Source organism: Melopsittacus undulatus, chromosome 3 (genome assembly GCF_012275295.1).
Source record: "Melopsittacus undulatus isolate bMelUnd1 chromosome 3, bMelUnd1.mat.Z, whole genome shotgun sequence".
NCBI lineage: Eukaryota > Metazoa > Chordata > Aves > Psittaciformes > Psittaculidae > Melopsittacus > Melopsittacus undulatus.
The window spans coordinates 74,991,170-75,009,558 of NC_047529.1; the positions used below are offsets into that span (position 1 = coordinate 74,991,170).

The 18,389-nt window shown below is 37.8% G+C and overlaps 1 protein-coding gene across 2 annotated transcripts in view; it reads left to right on the forward strand.

Annotated features, from left to right (window-relative positions):
* Nucleotides 1-18,389, forward strand: part of ADGRG6 (adhesion G protein-coupled receptor G6) — a 111,316-nt gene that overhangs the window by 55,631 nt on the left and 37,296 nt on the right. For both annotated transcript variants that reach the window (XM_031049885.2, XM_005150047.4), the window contains exons 6-11: nt 37-120; nt 6,458-6,543; nt 7,848-7,900; nt 7,982-8,035; nt 17,310-17,452; nt 18,145-18,259. In XM_031049885.2, the coding sequence (XP_030905745.1) occupies nt 37-120; nt 6,458-6,543; nt 7,848-7,900; nt 7,982-8,035; nt 17,310-17,452; nt 18,145-18,259 (535 nt within the window). The remainder of the gene's footprint in view (nt 1-36; nt 121-6,457; nt 6,544-7,847; nt 7,901-7,981; nt 8,036-17,309; nt 17,453-18,144; nt 18,260-18,389) is intronic.

Here is an 18,389-nt window from a genome sequence, read left to right on the forward strand (position 1 = left end):
CATTCAAGTTCACCTCTCTCTCATCTTTGTTACCAGCTACTGTAAATGCTACTACTCCTACACCACCCACTGTCACCACTAACATGCCTGATACTAATAGAAACGATAAGCCAAACAATGGTAAGAAATCCTGCGTTACATTTTTCCTTGTACTGTGTCTAGAGCAAAATTATTGTATTTTAAAGTGTGTTGTCATAGTATCATAATGTCGAGGGTCATGCCTCAGTTTTGATCTCATTTACACTGAAATAAATCAGGAGTAACTTCACTGAACCATGTAAGAATGGTGTAAATGAGAATAGAACCAAACTCTGTTTATTTGTATAATGTTTACCTGACACTTGTATGAATGTGTCACCCATTGTATTTACCCATGCAAAGAATTAGGGAAGGAGAAGAATTTTTAGAGGGTCTGGAAAGAACCATGCTATTGAAATGTTTTAAGGCTACAGATTATGAGTCATTGTGTAGCTCCTGCTTATGCAGCCAGGGTGGTAGTATGCTGAGATTGTCTGTTCCTCACTAGTCAGTTTCAGGAGCCAAGTGGAATCATTCCTATGGAGCAAAGCCACTTCCACTGAGTCAACAGGAATCTTTCCACTGACTTCAAGAAGAGCTGGATTAGACTTTACTAGGGAAAATGTTGACAGTATCAGATACCATTTACTTTTAATTTAGAAAGATTAAGGGAAAAAATAAGGTAGTAAATGAACCTATTATTAGCACAGGAAAAAAGCTGGGATTTCTTTTGAGGTTTTCTCGAATTCTATGATATCACTGTCTCCTAGAGACTGAGCATCATTTTGTGAGGCACAGCTAAAATATTTATTAGCTTGTTAAAGATAGTTGTTAAACATTATTAACAACACAGAGGTAGATTTCTGAAATTTTTAGCTGAGGCTTAAAGATTATTTTATTGTTTTTAAGATTCATTTTTTTTCAGTGTGTTCCACAGAAATAAATTAGGGGTTTTTGTGGTTTGTTTTCATTTTGGGCTGGGTTTTTTTTTTTTTTTTGGTTAGGTTTGGTTTCGGTTTTATCCCGAAATGCATTAGTTGTTACTGTAGGTTTTAAAATTCCTGGAATATTTTTGCTCTTGGCAGATCATTTGTTGTACATTGGCAATCAGGCAGCACAGTAGACAATGTGAAAGAATTTATCTGCATTCAGCCTGCTCAGACTTACTAAATTGTAGAAGTAAGAAGCAAATACTGAAAATTTCTTCCAAATAGTGCATTTTTCTTTTGTGGAGCCATTCATTCTATATTTGCTGTAAGCATTTAACTGATTTTTGTAACTACAGAGGGAAAGCCTTCTTAATGTTAGTATGAATAAAAACTGGACAATTAAATCCTTTCTTTGGCTTTGAAACTCCCAAGAGAAAGTAGAAAGACTAAGAAAAATAACCCAAATTTGTTTACAGTAGAAGCAAATTAAACTTTCACTCAGCTGGCTGGAGTCATTTTTCAGTCTTGGTAAGTTGATTTTTAGACCAAGAGCAGACAGCCAAGAACAGACAGTTAAGTTGCATATATTTTCTTTAATCCTTTAACTATGTGGCTTGCTACACACAGACCTGCAGGAATTCAGACTTCCTGCTCCAGTTATCTTCAGAATGAAGAGAAATTCACCTGAATCCTCCCATATACGACCACAGAGGCACCAGGAGTCTAAGATAGAAGGGGTCAAAACCATAGGAATTATCTCAACCCCGATTATTTGGCCAGTGAAACGAAGGCCTCTCCGTTTCAGTAAAAACTCAGCAGATGAGAACCCAGAGAAAAAAACTATGTACAACTTTCTTCTTCTAACTATGTCCACATCAGCCACTTCTAAGGAGACTGGCAATGATACCGTGGCTGCTTTTACAGAAAAAGTCAACCTAGATAATACTGTGATGAATCAGTTACCAAATGACAATATTTTGAATTATTCTAGAAGTTCATTTCATGGCACTTCTGATGCACCAGGTGCTGTTACAGAGCCTTCTGTGAATGCAGCAGTTCCTCTTCGTCAAAGCAGAAGTCCTAATGCAGAGCTAGCACAAACTTTGGCAGATGGGCTGGATCATTCTGACTCTGAGTCAGTGTTCCACTCTCCTGTTAGCAGCAGCAGCACTGCTTATAAACATGAAAAAGAAACTCTGTGGATTTCATCCTCCAACAGCAGCACAACCAATTTCAAGCATATAAACAACATCTTGGATCCTGTGAGTTGGTGGAATGAGACCTTATTTCTTCATTATAGCACCTCTGACATTCAAGACAGACATTCTTTTTCTAGCTTATCTGTATCAGCTGCAGAGCAGAAACCAGCATTCCAAAAAAGTAAGCTAGATTTGCTAGACTCCTCACCTGAAAACGTTTACCTGGAAATGATAGAAGGCAGTGCTGATAGGGAAACTTTTTCTACGTTAGAAGCAAATAGTGAATTTGAGTTTAAAAAATCTACACACATTAAGGAACATTACTTAGGAGGCATTGCAAATTTAACTTCTATGGCAACTCCACATGCAAACCCAAAAACTTCTTTTCAAAACATGAAAACAGCATACACAAAATTTATGCCTGATATCCAACTGACAAATTCGTTCCTAGGACATAATAGAGAGCTATCACCATCCCCAGCACTTGTGCTAGGAGCAGGCTGGACAAGTTCAGCATTTAAGGATGTTGTAATGACATCGCCTGTTTATCAACAATTGTTGACTGACATATATATGGAAAGTGGCAGCATGTTTATTTCTAATAGCAATTACTGGTCTCATTATTTAAAACATACAGCATATTTTCAAAAGCCAAGTGACATCCTCAGGTATGGAATAGTGGAGAACAATTTGGATGCATTTTATAGGAGTAATGAAAAGTCATCTTTTTCCACATTAGAGGCAGAGAACAGGAATAGAGTTGGCAACTCTGGGGGCTCAGGTTACTTGGATTTTCCAACAAAATATCTAGATATCTCTCCTTCTTTAACAGCAAGCTTCTGGACTGTTTCCTACTATTTGAAAGAAGAATCTCAAGGGTTTTCTGGGGAGCCATCAGAAAACTGGTGGCTCTTATTTAATAAACTGCTTTCTTTCCCAACAGAAAGATTGCCATCCATTAGTTCACCTCCTATGTCTGACAATGTCTCTGAACAAACATCTGCCATTAGATTATTAGGTCACAGGGCTGAAGAAATAAGCTTCTCTAGTCATGCATCAGCTTTGGAAAAACAAATCTTTAGTTCATTTATTCCAGGCCTCTCAAAGAGTATTTCAGAAAGTAATGGCAGGATAGTATCACAGTTGTACTCAGCAGTGAACTTTGCAAACATAACCATGTCTTCCAACAGTGAATTTTATTTTGATTTTCCTTTGCCCTCCTTGGAAGCACCTTTGAGTCAACCCTCTGTAGAGGTACAGGTAAGTCCCTTAAATCCCTTTGATAAGATACTTGAAAACTCTACAGAGAAATTAATTATATTTGATAGTTTGCACATGCAAATTAGAACTGACCTAGTAAGTGATCAAACCAACATGACCTTCCTAAACAATAGGCAGCAGCTTGTTTCTGCCCTTCCAGCGCATTCAGGAACCCAATCTTCAAGTTATAGCCAAGCTCCTTTCTTGATAAATACACCAGTTAAGAGTTTGGTAAACCTTACAAGAACACATGAATCACTGCAACCTCAAAGTCTTTCAGAAAAAGATGCTATAGCAAATGCTATTGATAAAGCAAGAAGTGAAGTTCAAATAGATGCAGGTATTCTTTTAAAAAACATCAGTTTGATGAGTTCTGACTTCCTTCCAGTGACTTTGGAATTAAGGCACCTTCTTCATTCATACTCAGAATTCAGAGTCAGTGTACCTCCTAACAGTTACTCAACGCCTCCACTCCCACAAAGTTTTCAGAACCATCTGGATACCATTTCACCAAGCCTGGTTACTCAGTGGGACATAGCAGAGTTAAGCTTGCCAACAACTGCAATACCAAGAAATCATCTAACTGTTTTAGGACAAAACTCCATTGAAAATCAGGGGACCAGTCTCAGATACTCTCTATGGGCAGTAGAACAAGAAATCATTGGTGATAATGAAGACATAAGGAATTCTATTTTGACATCAACAAATATATTGAAGCTTTCTGAATGGGATTCGGAAGGGGAGGTGTACGGATCCTTCAGCAAGCCCAGAGGAGGAATGTCTTCTCTGAATACTGTTAGTACTCGTATCTTGGATTTTGAAAATGCTGATTATGGCCGTTTTGCAAATCTCTCTTCTATTTTGGAGGCATCAAGAACTGCAGTAATGAATGATGCAATACCTTTGCCGTCTTCATACAGTGGAGCTGTTATTCAGCAAAAAGAGACTATCTTGCAGGGCAGTCTGATCGCACCTACAGCAGCAATCCATCACTCTTCCATGCCATCCCAAATGCCAGTTTCTTCTGTAATGTACCATCAGTTGCCAGTTTCAGCACATGTTCATTCCTTGGCCAATTTACCCTCTGGGACAAGCCAAAATACCACTCCTTATCCACCACTGAATCAACTTATTAGCTCTCCTGCAGTCTTTCTGTCTTGTTTGTGTTACTCCATCACTGAGCTGGGCTGCCTGTGTCAACCTGAGGTCAACTACAGTATGTCACGCCATTAATTTAGCTGTAGAAAAAATCCAGATTATTTTATCTATTAGATATTCAGCTGGTAGAAGTAGCTGGCTTTCATCCTTTAGATATAGATCTATTTAGCATATAAAAAGATTTTGCAACAGTAGTTTAATTGTACAGTAGGAGGGAATTTGTAACATCTTAGTGATAGTAAATGTCATTAACGTTTGATTTCTAAGTTTTGTGTGCATCTCTAAAGCAGCTCTCATGAGACTGTGAGAATAATATATTAGCTTGCCATATATTTAATATTTTATGCCATTTTATTGAGATAGTGTGATTGTTTCTAACTAACAGTATTCATATAGTTTTGAGAATTCAACTTTCAAAAAGCAGCTTTAGTTTGCCTAACAGAACAAAAAAAAAAACAACCTAAACCTGGAATTTCATTGATCATTGTAATTTTGAAGTTAATGGTGGGTGTGGGAAGATTGTTTTTCCAGGTTCTTTTTTCAAATTATTTTTAGCTACTTTTCATCAATTTTCTGCCCATAAAAATATTTTTTCATTCACCGTTTTGGGATGGGATTTCCACTGTTTAATTTGAAGAGTGAGAAATCATTTCTAGCTTGCACTATCTGCCACTGCAGTCTCCTGAGAGTGTTTCAAAATGTAGATTAGCTCTTTGTCCTTGTTCTTTCTTCGCCTCATTAAAATATGCTTTGGGTAACCATCTGGTGGAGATCTTAAGGCTGTTGACTAGTTTATAGTTACTATATTTGATTTTAGAAATACTTTGCATATCCCTATATTAAGGTGATTTTTTCCATATACATAATTATATAAATAAGGTTATAATTATATATATGACTATATATGAAATACATAATGCACACTTTCTGTATGTGTGTATTGGTATAGCACATATGAAAGTTACATTATACATATAAAATTGAATATATGTATATACAGAGATATATGCATATAAATGAGATCCAAATCTTGCAAGTGTTTTCAACTTGCCCAAAGCCCAGTTTTCTACTTCCAAGGACTTAATTTGACTTGTGAAAAGTATAAGCTTTTTATAGAGAACATAACTCTAACATGATTTGATGTTACTTATTAGACATGTAATCTTGTAATGCTGCTTACCAACTCCTGAGCTTAAAGAGAATTTGTATTTACCCTGTGCCATTTCAAAACTGTTTTACTGAATATAAAATTGCCCCAAGCCAAGTATTACACATTTTGTGACTGAAAGATGGTTTGTTCAGTTGCCAGTTTTCTAAAGCTAATGTGAGTTCTTCTACTATCTGGCCATCACTAGGCCTGAGAGCAGTGACTGTGTTGTGAAAACAAGAATGGGGTATTTCTTCTCCCACCTAATTCTGTTGTCAGTTGTCTTGTGATTTTCAATTGATGAGCCTTATCTGCTCTCTTTAAGTGTAATCTGCAGTGGTTGAATTCTGGATTATAACAATATGACTGGGAGCAAAATTTATTGTGTTGCAGACTACCGTAATTATGATAATTTCTTAAATTCATTATACTTTCATCATCTTTCACCCACCACATTAAAGGCATATGCAAAATGCTATTTATACATGCATTTGTGAATTTTCATACCACATTTCATGTGTCTCTAAAAATATGGGGGGGTGGGAATTTCTGTCTAATTTGACTGGTCTAATTGGGATGAGTTCGAGCCCACAGGGCTTGTTCACTTCATTTTATAATGCCAGCTAAAGCTTGAGGTGTCCTTGTATGTTGATTTCAGCCCAATCTTTATATTCATCATGAAACTAAAGTCTCATTATTAAAAAGGGAAATTTGCTCTAACATTGTAATGCCTTTCTAATGAACAGGTGGGCTATTCTACAGGATATCTATAGTTGTCTTTAGTTCCAACTCTGATGCTACGTTGAAAGTACATGATGTGGTTGCAGAATGGGTAAGTTACGTTTTTTTTCCTCTGTGATTACATATATGAGCCTGCCTCATTGATGTTACCAGTCAAAAAAAAAATTAAAAAAAGGAGAGACTACTAACTAAATTCTTAAATTAATTTGTGTTCTCTGAAAATCTTTCTATTATTGATTTACACAGGAATTAATTCAGGTCTCACTGGGGCTATTAAGCATTATTGATAAAATTTTAAAATGTCTCCACTATGCTAACCAGCTTCTTAAGAAATGTAGATGCTAGTTGAACTTTTGGAAAGCATAGGGAGATCAGAGTTGTCCAATGAAAGAGGCAGATGTTTAAGTTCCAACATCATTATACAGAGCAAAATTTTTCTCCGAAAATACTAACATGGTTTTGAAGTTATAGTAATAGAAATAATAATAAAAAAGACAATGTTCATTTGTGTGAGGCAATTTAATTTTGCAATTTACACTGATATTCTCTACTTCAGAAGTCTTCTATCATAGGTCAGTTGTTGGGGTTTCTGTTGGGGCCCTGTTTTTTCAGCACATTTATCAAACAAGCTCCTTTCTGGGCCCTCTGTGTGGAGGATTTTTGAAGTTCTTGCCTCTGAAAGTGCCTTCTGTCTGAGTACAGATATTCTCTGTCCTTTTTGACAGTTCACATAGTGGCACTCAGACAGTCTGTAAGCAGTCTTTATACCAACTATTTAGCATGAAAATATGACATTGTAATATATGGCAATTATTCTTTATGTTTCTTTTAATAAAGCTGGAGACTTTCAGCTTTCAGAAGCTAAAGAAACTGACAATAGTCATCTACAAGCCAGAAATACAGCCAGGTGCAGGTCTCTTGACAGCAGTAGCCAGGCAAAAGTACATAGGTGCTGAGACAGAAAATCTATAAAGGTGTCACTTGGCTACCAGAGTATACAGAAGTTTCTCTCAGTGGGAAAACTGAACACCCATTGCCCATTCAGAATAAATAGCACAAAGATCTGAAAAAAAAATCATTAAAAGGTTGTTTCTGGGAATTTAAGATGGGAAAGAGTGGGAAAAAAGGAAAAGTCCAGCATCTCATACACATTCAGCATGTTGTGACCTTAAGAAGATTTCCTTCTGTCAGTAAAAAAACCCACATCTCTCACTACCAGTTATGCATCTAATACAACAATCACTTCACTGAGATGGGAGAGTGTTCTCTTTGCTTTGAAAGAGTGAAGGGGATTTCTCAGAGGGGAGAAGGGTGAATTTCTAACTCTATCTTAAGCAACAAAGTGTCCTACTGACATCTCATTATTCATCTGATCAATGTATTTCTGTTTTTCAGCTAAACCGTACTTTCCAGAACTGGAATTACACTGTGTATGTGGTCAATATCAGGTAAATGATAGGGGAAAGATGTTTATGCTATGCTCCTTTTGAGAACTAGCCCACCCTAATTAATATTCTTTTCTTTCATAGCATCCACCCTGGCTCCATAAAAGAGGGAACAAGGGAAAAAAGAAGTATTAAAAGGTAACATTTTTAAAGGCATTTTCTTGATAGAAGCAATGGCTACTCTTACAAGTGGCTTTACAACAGGCTTTGTTGGCTATTGCTGGATTTGTTGTCTATTATTTGGCATATGCTGCCAGTGTGTAAATCTACGACTGCTGGTGAGCTGTGTGCTCTGGATGTGTTCAGAAACCTAATACTGGTTATTGTGTTTGTTTTGGTTTGAACCTACTGAACCTTAAACCTTAACAGATCACTTTTTCAGGGCTCAGGTTTCACCTGTCACAAAACTGAATAGACATATCATATATATGTGGTATGGCACACCCAGCTTGCTTTAGCAACAAGTGTTGGTACACTACTATCTATCCACTGTCACTGCATTTTTTTCTCTTGAACTAAGGTCTTTTGAGTTAACAGACATCTTACTAGACTCAAAACACTGAAAAATCATGCTAGAATTCAAAGTCAAACGAGTGAGTTAAACTGTTTACCATATGCTCTCATTTCCTGACTTTTGCTGGGCACAGAGGCACTCGAGTTGGGACGGCCTCAGAGGCAGCCAAAGAAAGTTAGATGGGTCACACCCCCTGAAAATTGGGCCTTGGGGGATTTCTTTGAAAGCATCAGTCTGATTTCTGAGAGATGTGTGGGGAGGGAGTGAATCTTAGAACCAAAGTAAGGAGAGGAAACCAAAACAGAATTATTAGTCTTGTGAGGAAGGGGCAAAAAGTGGGTATAGGATGTATCTGTTTGCAGAAGTAGGCAAAAATCTCATGGGAAAGGACTTCTGACTCTTGAGAACTGCCATAGTAACAGCTAGGCTTTTTCATTTCAGAGGAAGCCAACTATTCCCAATTAACCAGCAGAGAGTAGTTCCTGTTGCTTCCAGTTTTCTACAGTTTAGCTACACGCAAAAAGATCTGTAAAAGTTACTATCTCCTTCCCACACACAGAGCAGAAAGACAGCTTTTATTGGCAAAACCATTTAGCTGGTATAGTGTAAACCTAGTCTCTGAATGGGCTATTTTGCTGCTTGACCTACATTTGCAGTACAGTGCAGTGATGTGGCTTGGACTTTCTTTCCCACTTCTAATTGGTATGGTTATGCCAGCAGAACCTTTTAAGTGGAGACCATGCCTCAGGTCTTACCAAAATCCAAGACTGCTGAGGAATGTAAAGCTTTCCCCATCTTTATGCCTGCATCATTTACGAGGCTAGCAGCTCAGCCTGTCAGCATGTTCTTCCCTAGAATGCATACCTGATTTCTTCTTGTCTCTCCTTCCCACCACCCTGTCTTCTGGATTTTGTTTCTTATTCCTGGTCTATATAAAAAAAAAATGAAGAGGGAGAAATTATTCTAGAAATTCTAATAATTCCCTTTCCCTCCCTTTGTGACAGACAGTGAATACAGCACTAAATTACTTCTAGATAGTTATGAGGAAGTAACCTCCTTCCTATTTACTTTGCTTATCATATGTAATTTCAGAAGCAATGTAATTACACATTTGTAGTATGTCATAAAGCTTCTTAGGGGAGGTCTAATGAAGAACTAATCTTCTCATGGGCTCTAGTGCACTTTTTGTCAAGGCCAACTGGTATTTTTTTATAATTCTGAACAATTTAGTATAAATGTTGATCATGTCACACAAAATGTTACTGTTCTCCAAATAATCAGGATTGTCATGCTGGGCATGTTTACTTAGAAAAGAAAATACAAAAAGAGAAGTGAAAATTCTGCCCAAACCTAACAACCAAGTTGGGTAACACAGGGATAATAAAAAGGTTAATTGAGCTGCATGATACATGACTAACAAAAGTTAAACTTTTCATGCATTGTATAAGCACATGTGCATATATACAAATACATATACACTGGATTTTTTGCTGGTTTCTCATGTATTTTTTATGTCTGACGTGTATTTTCATGCATCATTTACCTCTTACAGGGGAAACGTGAGAAAAGCTGGTGTTCTCCCAGCTTCAGGTCTTCTAAGTATGTGTCTAGCATTATATATTGCTTCCCTTACAAAAAAAAAAAAAAACAGAAGGATCAGCTTACCAGTAGTCTTCAGTGTTCCTGGGTTTAGTCACCAGGTTTCCAGTTCTTTGAGATTCATGCATCTGTTTCTAGATTTTGCAAGGAAGAAATCTGTTGAATTTCTGAAGATCCAGAAAGCAAACTGTTTTTTTTACTATTTCCTAATCACTGTTTTCAAGATACTTTGTTAGGTTTTCCACTTTCTTGGTTTTGTCCTGGGTAGGATTCTAAGGAAATCCTACAGGACACCAGAGTAACATTCAGGGGTATAAAAAATTAGCAGGTTACAGGTTGGAAATTTTTAATCCCTGATGGAAGTAATGTAACTTTCTCACTATTCTGATGATCCCCTGAAATGTTAAGGCTGAGATCTTGTATGTAACTCACTTACAGCAGGGTTTCATGCAGATTCTATTAATTAAACATTCATATAAATTATTTCAGTGAATAGTTGTCTAAAGATTTTTTATTTCATGGAATTATAGAATGGTTTGGGTGTAGTTCCAACCCCTATGACAGGGGCAGGGACACCTTCCAGCAGACCAGGTTGCTCAAAGCCCCATCCAGCCTAGCACTGAACACTTCCAGGGATGGGGCAGCCACAGCCTCTCTGACAGCCTGTGCCAGTGCCTCATAGTGAAGGATTTTTTCATAGTACCTTCTAAATCTACTATTTTTCAGTTTAAAACCATTTCCCCTTGTTCTATCCCAACATGCCCTTGTAAAAAGTCCCTCTTCAGCTTTATTGTTTCTCTATTTTGGATAGACAAGAATAAGTCTGTTGTAATATGAGCCATTCCACTACTTCTCTTAGCTTTAAGTACTTCTTATTCCATTTACGTTCATCTGAACAGAATTTCACTCCACAGTTAAAAGACCTAACCTATAAGTATCATGGCCTTAGCTATTTTTACAGAAGTGAATGTAATAATCTTACTGTAACTCACAAAACCTTGTCTCTTCTGCATTTCCCCCAAGATCATTGCCTTTTTATTTCTAAGGCACTATTATAATTCTTCAAATTGCTCTTCCAGAAGTTTTCCCTCTCTTTACATGAAGTCATATTCTTATTATTCAGATTGCATCTTTTTTCCTTACCTTTTGGATTAGTATTTTATACAGCAATTAAAAACCAAAACAAAAACAAAACCACAAACAAAATAAATATAAAAAACCCACAAAACTTTCCCAGTACTTTCTATGCGTTTTCCTTTGCTTCAACCTTATTTACCACACTGCTACCTTATCAAGGCACTTCTGCTGTCACTCTCCCTGCTTAGTCTTCTTGCAAGTGAAAGAGGAAGAATTGTTAGAATGATGTAGAGAAGAAATAGAAGCTGGAAGTAGGAGGTAGGAGGCTGTCTTTTTTTGGTGTGTTAAAAATAGGTGTTTTCCAAATAAATATTTTAAACTGTACGGTATTCCAGAGAAGAGCAAAGCAAAACAAAAATAAGGGAGTGGATTCTTAATCTTTTGTTGTTGTGTTCTATGAGCTGCAGAAATCCAAAGTACACTGTGATTGTTACAAATTCATGTACATGGTGATGAGAGACAGAGTGCCAAGTCCAAAATGCATATTATTATCAGCACCTTTGATACTGTGAGATATCTGTATGACAGCAATATATCAAGCTAATACTTCAGTAGATTATTTAACTACCTTAATAAATTGTTATCACAATTTTCCTTGACTTCATGTCTATGTTTGATTTTTGACTCTGGTCGTACTGTTGCCATCTCTTAATGAGAGGGCAGCTGTTCAAAATTAAGTAGACAGGGTTTCAGAACGGCACCCCATTATTTTGAACAGATCTTTGATAGTGCAGACAGTTTGTGGATTTGATGTAGATAAATGATAAATGTGTTTGTTTCTTCCATTAACCCTTTGCCTTTTATGACTCTGCAGCTTTTTCAAAATTTTATGTGACTTCTGCTGCTGCTTTTCTCAGAAGGGTCGTACTGATCCTAGGTCTTGTCAAATGGCTGTATAGGGCTGCTCCAGAATTGGTCTTTATTAAACAACTCTACTTGATTGTCATAATTTTGGCCTATTTCCCATGTTCAATTTCTTCTACTGTGGGAAACAACATTAATGTTAGTACTGCTAAACAATTCATCCAAATTAAAAACCACAGTGATGGCCATTTGTCTAAATTTGAACAGAAATCCCTTCTCTTCGGCATGAAAATAGAGAAGAAAGCAGGAAATCAGAGCTGCCCATAGGCATGCCTAGTCCTTTTTTGAGGTCCGTGGGAGTTGTGCCACCAGTCTCAGTGAGGCAGACCAAGGCTTCTGCATGCTGTGTTCTTGGGTCTTGTGTTGCTTAATCATTATTTTAATGCACTTGGATAAAACTTCAGCTAATTAAGTTGCGTAATAGTTTTAGACAGGAGCTAGCAACATCAGAGCAGCATAATTTTACTTTTATAGTCCTAAGTATCTTTACCAAGTAAAGTATCTGCCTTTTGCATTCTTTGTAGGTTACTTAAGATTATTTGTTATTAAATAATAATCACTTTATTGTTATAAATGAACACATCTGTGATGCCTATTCCTATTTTTAAAATTTCCCTGGTTTCAGCTAGTGAGGTTTTAGGAACAACTTGGACCTGGCATACCTCTGTTCCCTGCAAATTCAACTTCAGTGTTACTGAAGGCAGAAAAGAACAGCCTTGACCAGTGCTGAGCATCATTTTAAAATGACACATAATGTGTACATTATGTGTAACATTTCTGCTTGAAAAACTGAGCAACAAAGAGCCAAGCATAAATCCACAGGTTTCTCCACAGTGGCATCTTGTGTCCATGGCCTATAAATAAAGACTACATTACAGACAGAGAAATTTGAGAATTCCTCCCAAGTGACTGAGGTATGATTGCTTCTTAGTGTCCTGCTGAAGCTGCCTGCTTTTCACCCAACTGACAGTGACTTTTAACTGGCTTTAGTGTAGGCTTGACATTGTTAGATGCCATTTTTAGGGAAGTACTGTGTTAGGGAGTGGGATTTTTCTTTGTATCTTTGGAACATAGTTCAAGCACAATCAAAAACATTTCAGTGAAAACAAGCTGTTGAAATGTGAGGGATTCCAGCCCTTTCTGCTACAGTCTCTGCTAACAAATAGTCTTCATACCAAATCATCACGTACTGTAAGTGGTTTCTGTTTAAAAGCCTTAGGTTTTTTTTGTATTCTCTCACCAGATCTGTAAGGAGTAAGGCTCAAAAGCAAAAGGACAGGCATAGAGGTATGACCATGCTGCTTACAGCTCTATTCTGATAGAGTGGTCACTGACTTAAGAGAAAAGCTTAGGATTCTTTTATTTTTAGTAGTCTGAAAAGAAGCTGCAGATTTTAGTTTTGTGTCCTGATGTCTGTGATTTTTTTTTCTGTAATATAACCTTCTGCTGAGAAAGGAGCCGCTTCATCCCTGACATTATTTTGAATGTGTTTTTTATGGCCAGTACTATTTTAATGGTATTTTAATGGTATCACAGTCAAAATCAACTCAAGTAAAAGTTTATCCACAACTCGGATGCGTTTGTGGAATACCTTTAATTTCCCTCTATTTTCACATTTCATTCTGTCTCATTCTGTGTGTTTTCTAATATTTTGTTTGTTGTTTGTAGTAAATCTTCATGAGTGGCTTAAGCAATAATCAGCTCATGCTGTCCATTTAATGGGAAGAAGTTAGTAGTGTTCACAGGTGACTAGATGGCCTACCTGTGCTGCCAGTTTTGAGTTACAGCTACTCATCTCTGCTTCTTCAAAGCCAGCATAACAGCAACATTGGTAAAGAATTTAATTCTGACATCTTGAAACTTTTTTGAATATGTCAAGGTACTTAGGAATTAAATTCCCAGTGACTTTTCATGGAAGTATAGACTCCCTGAGTACTTAAGTGCTTTTAAAATGATTCCTTATATTCTTTAAATCAAGTAACATTAACTACAAAGAAAATAAATAGTGATTTGTTAAACACAATAATTCATTATTAGTACAGCCTGTCTAGTACAACTGAAATGAGTACAGAAATATGCATTGCTAATTATCAACCACATATCTTCAGGTATGAGGGATTCTGTGCTGCACGGTTCACATGGTTTGTTAATCCTTCCTTCAGGCTTCTTGCATTGCGTAGCAGTGAGACCACTGCCTGTGTGTAGGCACACAGTCCTGGAATAGCTCTGAGTCACGCTGCCAGAGAAGAAAGCCGGCTTTGTGGTACGCGCCATGGCAGCATAGGCTCCACCACCGCCTTCTGTGCTTTTGATGAAGATGCAGCTCTGTAAACTCCCCTCTGTGAGCCAGCTTAGCTCAACAGACCAGTCTTCCCCTGTTTCCTTGCTTGCTGTAGCTGTTACCATTTCAGTGAAAGAGAAGAGAGGCATAAATACTTATCCCCATGGTGTTTACCTACACCAGTTTTTTATATTGACTGCAGTAGTACTAGCAGTACAGGTTACTGTTGGTGATGTGCAATTTGTATCTGGTTACTGCATTGAGAATCTTTCTGCTTTTATATGGCACACAAAAAAAGATGTAAGGTTGCGTGTGTCAAATCCAGTGACACCGACAGAGCATAGCAGTGTTGCCATTTATTTAAGTGTAGGCCTACTGTTTCCCAAATCAAGATTTTTTTGTTCTTCACCACTAAAATGTTTTCTTCCTGCGATCTGAGTGTGACAAAAGTGGAAGGAAGCGCTCAGCTTCATATTGCATCAGCTGTCAAGTTAAAAGGTATTTATTTACTTTGGGAAGCTAACATGAGTTATTCTGAAAAGTTTATAGAAATTGTTTTCATCATAATATGGAACAGTCTCTTATTACGCAGTATACATGACTTGTGCTCTCAGAGTTTCTCAGAATACAAATAACAAAAGTGGTTTAAAGATTATTTTTATCAGTGCTTCATAATCAATACCTTTCTCTATAACTGTTCAAGATAACTGTAACCGGTTCTACTTCATCTATCATTATCCCTTCTGTTTTGTTCTTGTTATCCCTCTGCACAGTTATGGTACAGTACTAAATATCATTTTGGTTAGCTGGGAGTCCTGCAATAGGCAGCATAGCGGTAGCAGTGACTGATGACTTCTGTTTTGCAGCCAAAGTGCTGAGGTAGGGAGTGGCATCAGTATATTAAGTTTTCCTCTTCTGAAGTAAAGGGAATAGATGAGTGAAGCCAGAATCTTTTAGGAAAGATGGTTAAGTTCCAGGAGACTCTGGGGCTGAATTGCTGGAGGGCTGAAGGAACTGGCAATCCCATAGGCAATTTCCATGCTTCTGCTAAAAATAAATGTCATAATAAACTTGTGCCACATAATATACCCAAGATATATAGCAAAATCCTGCAAGGGTGCATATCCACCCTGCTGAATCTATTGCCATATATTGAGCACTCCACAGAGGCCAAAAGAGTGTTAGGAGGAACTCATTATCTCTGGGAGCAGGGTAAGAGTGACCTAGCGAGGGATAGCTGTAATTTCTCTGCTAAAATACATCCACTGGGAAACAACAAGCCAAGCCAGCAGGTTGTCACTTTTTCACTTCTTTTCCAGCAAAATGTTACTAGTAAAACAGTGGATATGGCAAGAAAATAGAAAAGTGTACTGGTGTGCAATAAAAAACAAAACAAAAAAAAAACCCAAATCAAGACCAAAAAAAAAAAAAGGGCTTCAGTCAGGGACTGTGTATATTTTATTTACTTTACATCTGCAACAGTGAAATGTGTGGAGTATTTAGGATTTCTTTATGAGGTTTGGGCTTTGCTTTTCATTTGTAGTTTTTTTCTTAGACTGAGAGGTTGCCTTAATGTCAGCTCTTTTAATGTCATTCCACTAATGTGAGCACTTCAAAATTATTGGAGGTATTCAGTTTTTAGAAGTATGTCTGAGAGAAAGAGGGTTCAATCTGCCATCTAAGAGCAACATCTGTACACTAAGCTGTAGTTTTATACTGTACCAGACTAGGCACCTCTGGAAGGTGGAACTCTGAGCTGCTATCATGGGGATATCCTTTGGAAAGATTTTTGGAAATGGAGTCTTGGTCTGTCTAGGAAGGGGTACCTGAAAACCCTACCACCCCTCCTACATACAGCAGCCATACAGTCTTTTTCTTTTGGTCTTCAAGTAGACTTGAAGACCCTTTAGCTCACAGCTGCTTTCTTGCACTGGGTGCCACCAGTGAAAGCAGCTCTGTTTGTTTGGTGTGTGCCCTGCTCACTGTATGTGTGCTGACAGTGCTGCCACTTCCCAGGCTGCCAGGAACTGCTCACACACTGCAAAGATTTGTCTTTATTCAGACTGCTGGGTATCCAAGGGCAAGGCTATGATGAAGACAACCCAAAGGAGGCTTGCTTTTTCCTTTTCTCCGCATTTTGGCTAACATGAAGAGCCAATGTTCCATGCTTCAGTGGCGTCACCTTCTACTAGCCAGAGCCAAGCAATGCTCTTGGGTACCGACATTCTCTTCTCCAACATGTGTTTTCTGTGTACCAGGAGGAAATTTTTGAGCTTTCTACTCTGGGCTTCTTTCCTGTGTCCTGCGAGAACTTTTTTCTGTTCATTATTTCCCTTCCAGAAAAGCTATGTTTTTGGACAAGGGTGGGGACTGTTTTATTTTTCTCACAGGAAAGAGACTTGGGCACTTTTAACTACTTCTTATGCCCAAGAAAGTAGCAATGGGCTACAGTACAAAACAGCTACTGCTGCTCAAACTTGAATTACTCATCTGAGTAACTAGACTTCCTTAATTAGGACTAAAAGTTGCAGAAGTGTGTCAGGGTGTTTTTCACTACATCAAAATGTAGACATCTGTTCTTCGTTAATCTTCCAGTCTTCTTCAGTCAGTGAACAGACAGACCCTCTTGGATGATTTTTCCCAAGTTTTGTAAGGTGGGATAAATCAGCTTTTAAGTTCCTCAGCCATCAGCAACCTTATTTTTAAATTTAATTAAGGCTCATTTAGAACTCACAGTTTTATGCTTTCATCTTTTAAAAGAATCTAAATCTTCTGAAAACATTTCTTAGCTCCTTTGATGAGATGCTTCTTTAATGGTAACTTGAGGATGAAATTTCCTAAATGTACATTTTTTTCATGGCCCTATAAATACAAAAAAAGTAATTTACAGATAATGAGCAACATTGTCTTGGTGATACTTGTTCCATACTAGGAAAACCAGAGTTTGTCAGATATTTTTATTTCCACACATTTGGCCTCTGCTGTTCTGACTCAAACACTCATTATTTTCCTTGCAGTTTTGGGGTTTTGGCTCTTCTGGTTTATAATTCTACCAACAACATCAATTTAGAAGAGGAAGACATCCGACAGAAACTCATAAGTAATAATGGGACCATGGAAGGAGGATATAAGATTCATACTGTGGATGTTGATCCAGTGGGTAGGTAGTTTTTGGCTTTGTTACAACAGATTTTGTTTGCTTGTCCATACGTAAGCATTTTCTGTGCTATACTAATCTCACATTGCCCAGCGGTATGACTGGTTCAAGTTTTGAATTTTTCCTCTAAGCCTCATTGTTCCACTAATCTCAGAGAGCTCTGCTCAAGATACCTCTTTTAACACAAACACAGTTGTCCAGATTGCTTTAGTCAGTGTTTTGCTGTATGGTTCAAAGAGGCTGGGACAGTTCCTGACAGCTCCTCTTGTACGAAGTATGATTTACAGCCAGAGCTTTAATGAGACATTTTGGACCTCTAAGGCCCCTCATGCCCACTCCTCCACCGCGTTGTTTGTGCTCCTGCCAGTTGCTGTCCTTAATTTCCTTTTAGTTCTCATCTTTTACCATTCAGCTTCTTGCAGGAATTGCCCTTCCTTTGAGAGGGAGGAGGTGGGGGCTGGTGGAGTGTATGTGGAATGTGTAGCATGCATGTTCAATCCTGTGTCTCAAGCAGCAGCATTATATATTGTCCCCTGTAGTGGCCCCCTCCATTGCCACTACTCTGTAGACAGCAACCAAGCATTTAATATAAAGACAGCTTTGCACTGTAGACTGGGTGACAAGATGAGGAAGAAGTGGAAGATGATTAGATGAAGAAATTTACCATTAACACCGATGCACTTTTATTGTTACAGAAAAATGTTTAGCAGAAGAAAACCCTCCAAACTATTTTTGGCCAGATACCAGACCAACTGTGACCAACTTCACATTATGCCATGGGAGCTCTGTTCAGACTGCATCAAGGACCTGGTAGGTTTTCAAATACCTAAGAAGCTGTGAGCTTCAAATGCAACTTTCTGGTTATATAGTTAAACTGCATCCTGCATAATGGTTGTCATTGGCTGGTATTGTATTTCAGGGAGATGATTTCTATACTGTG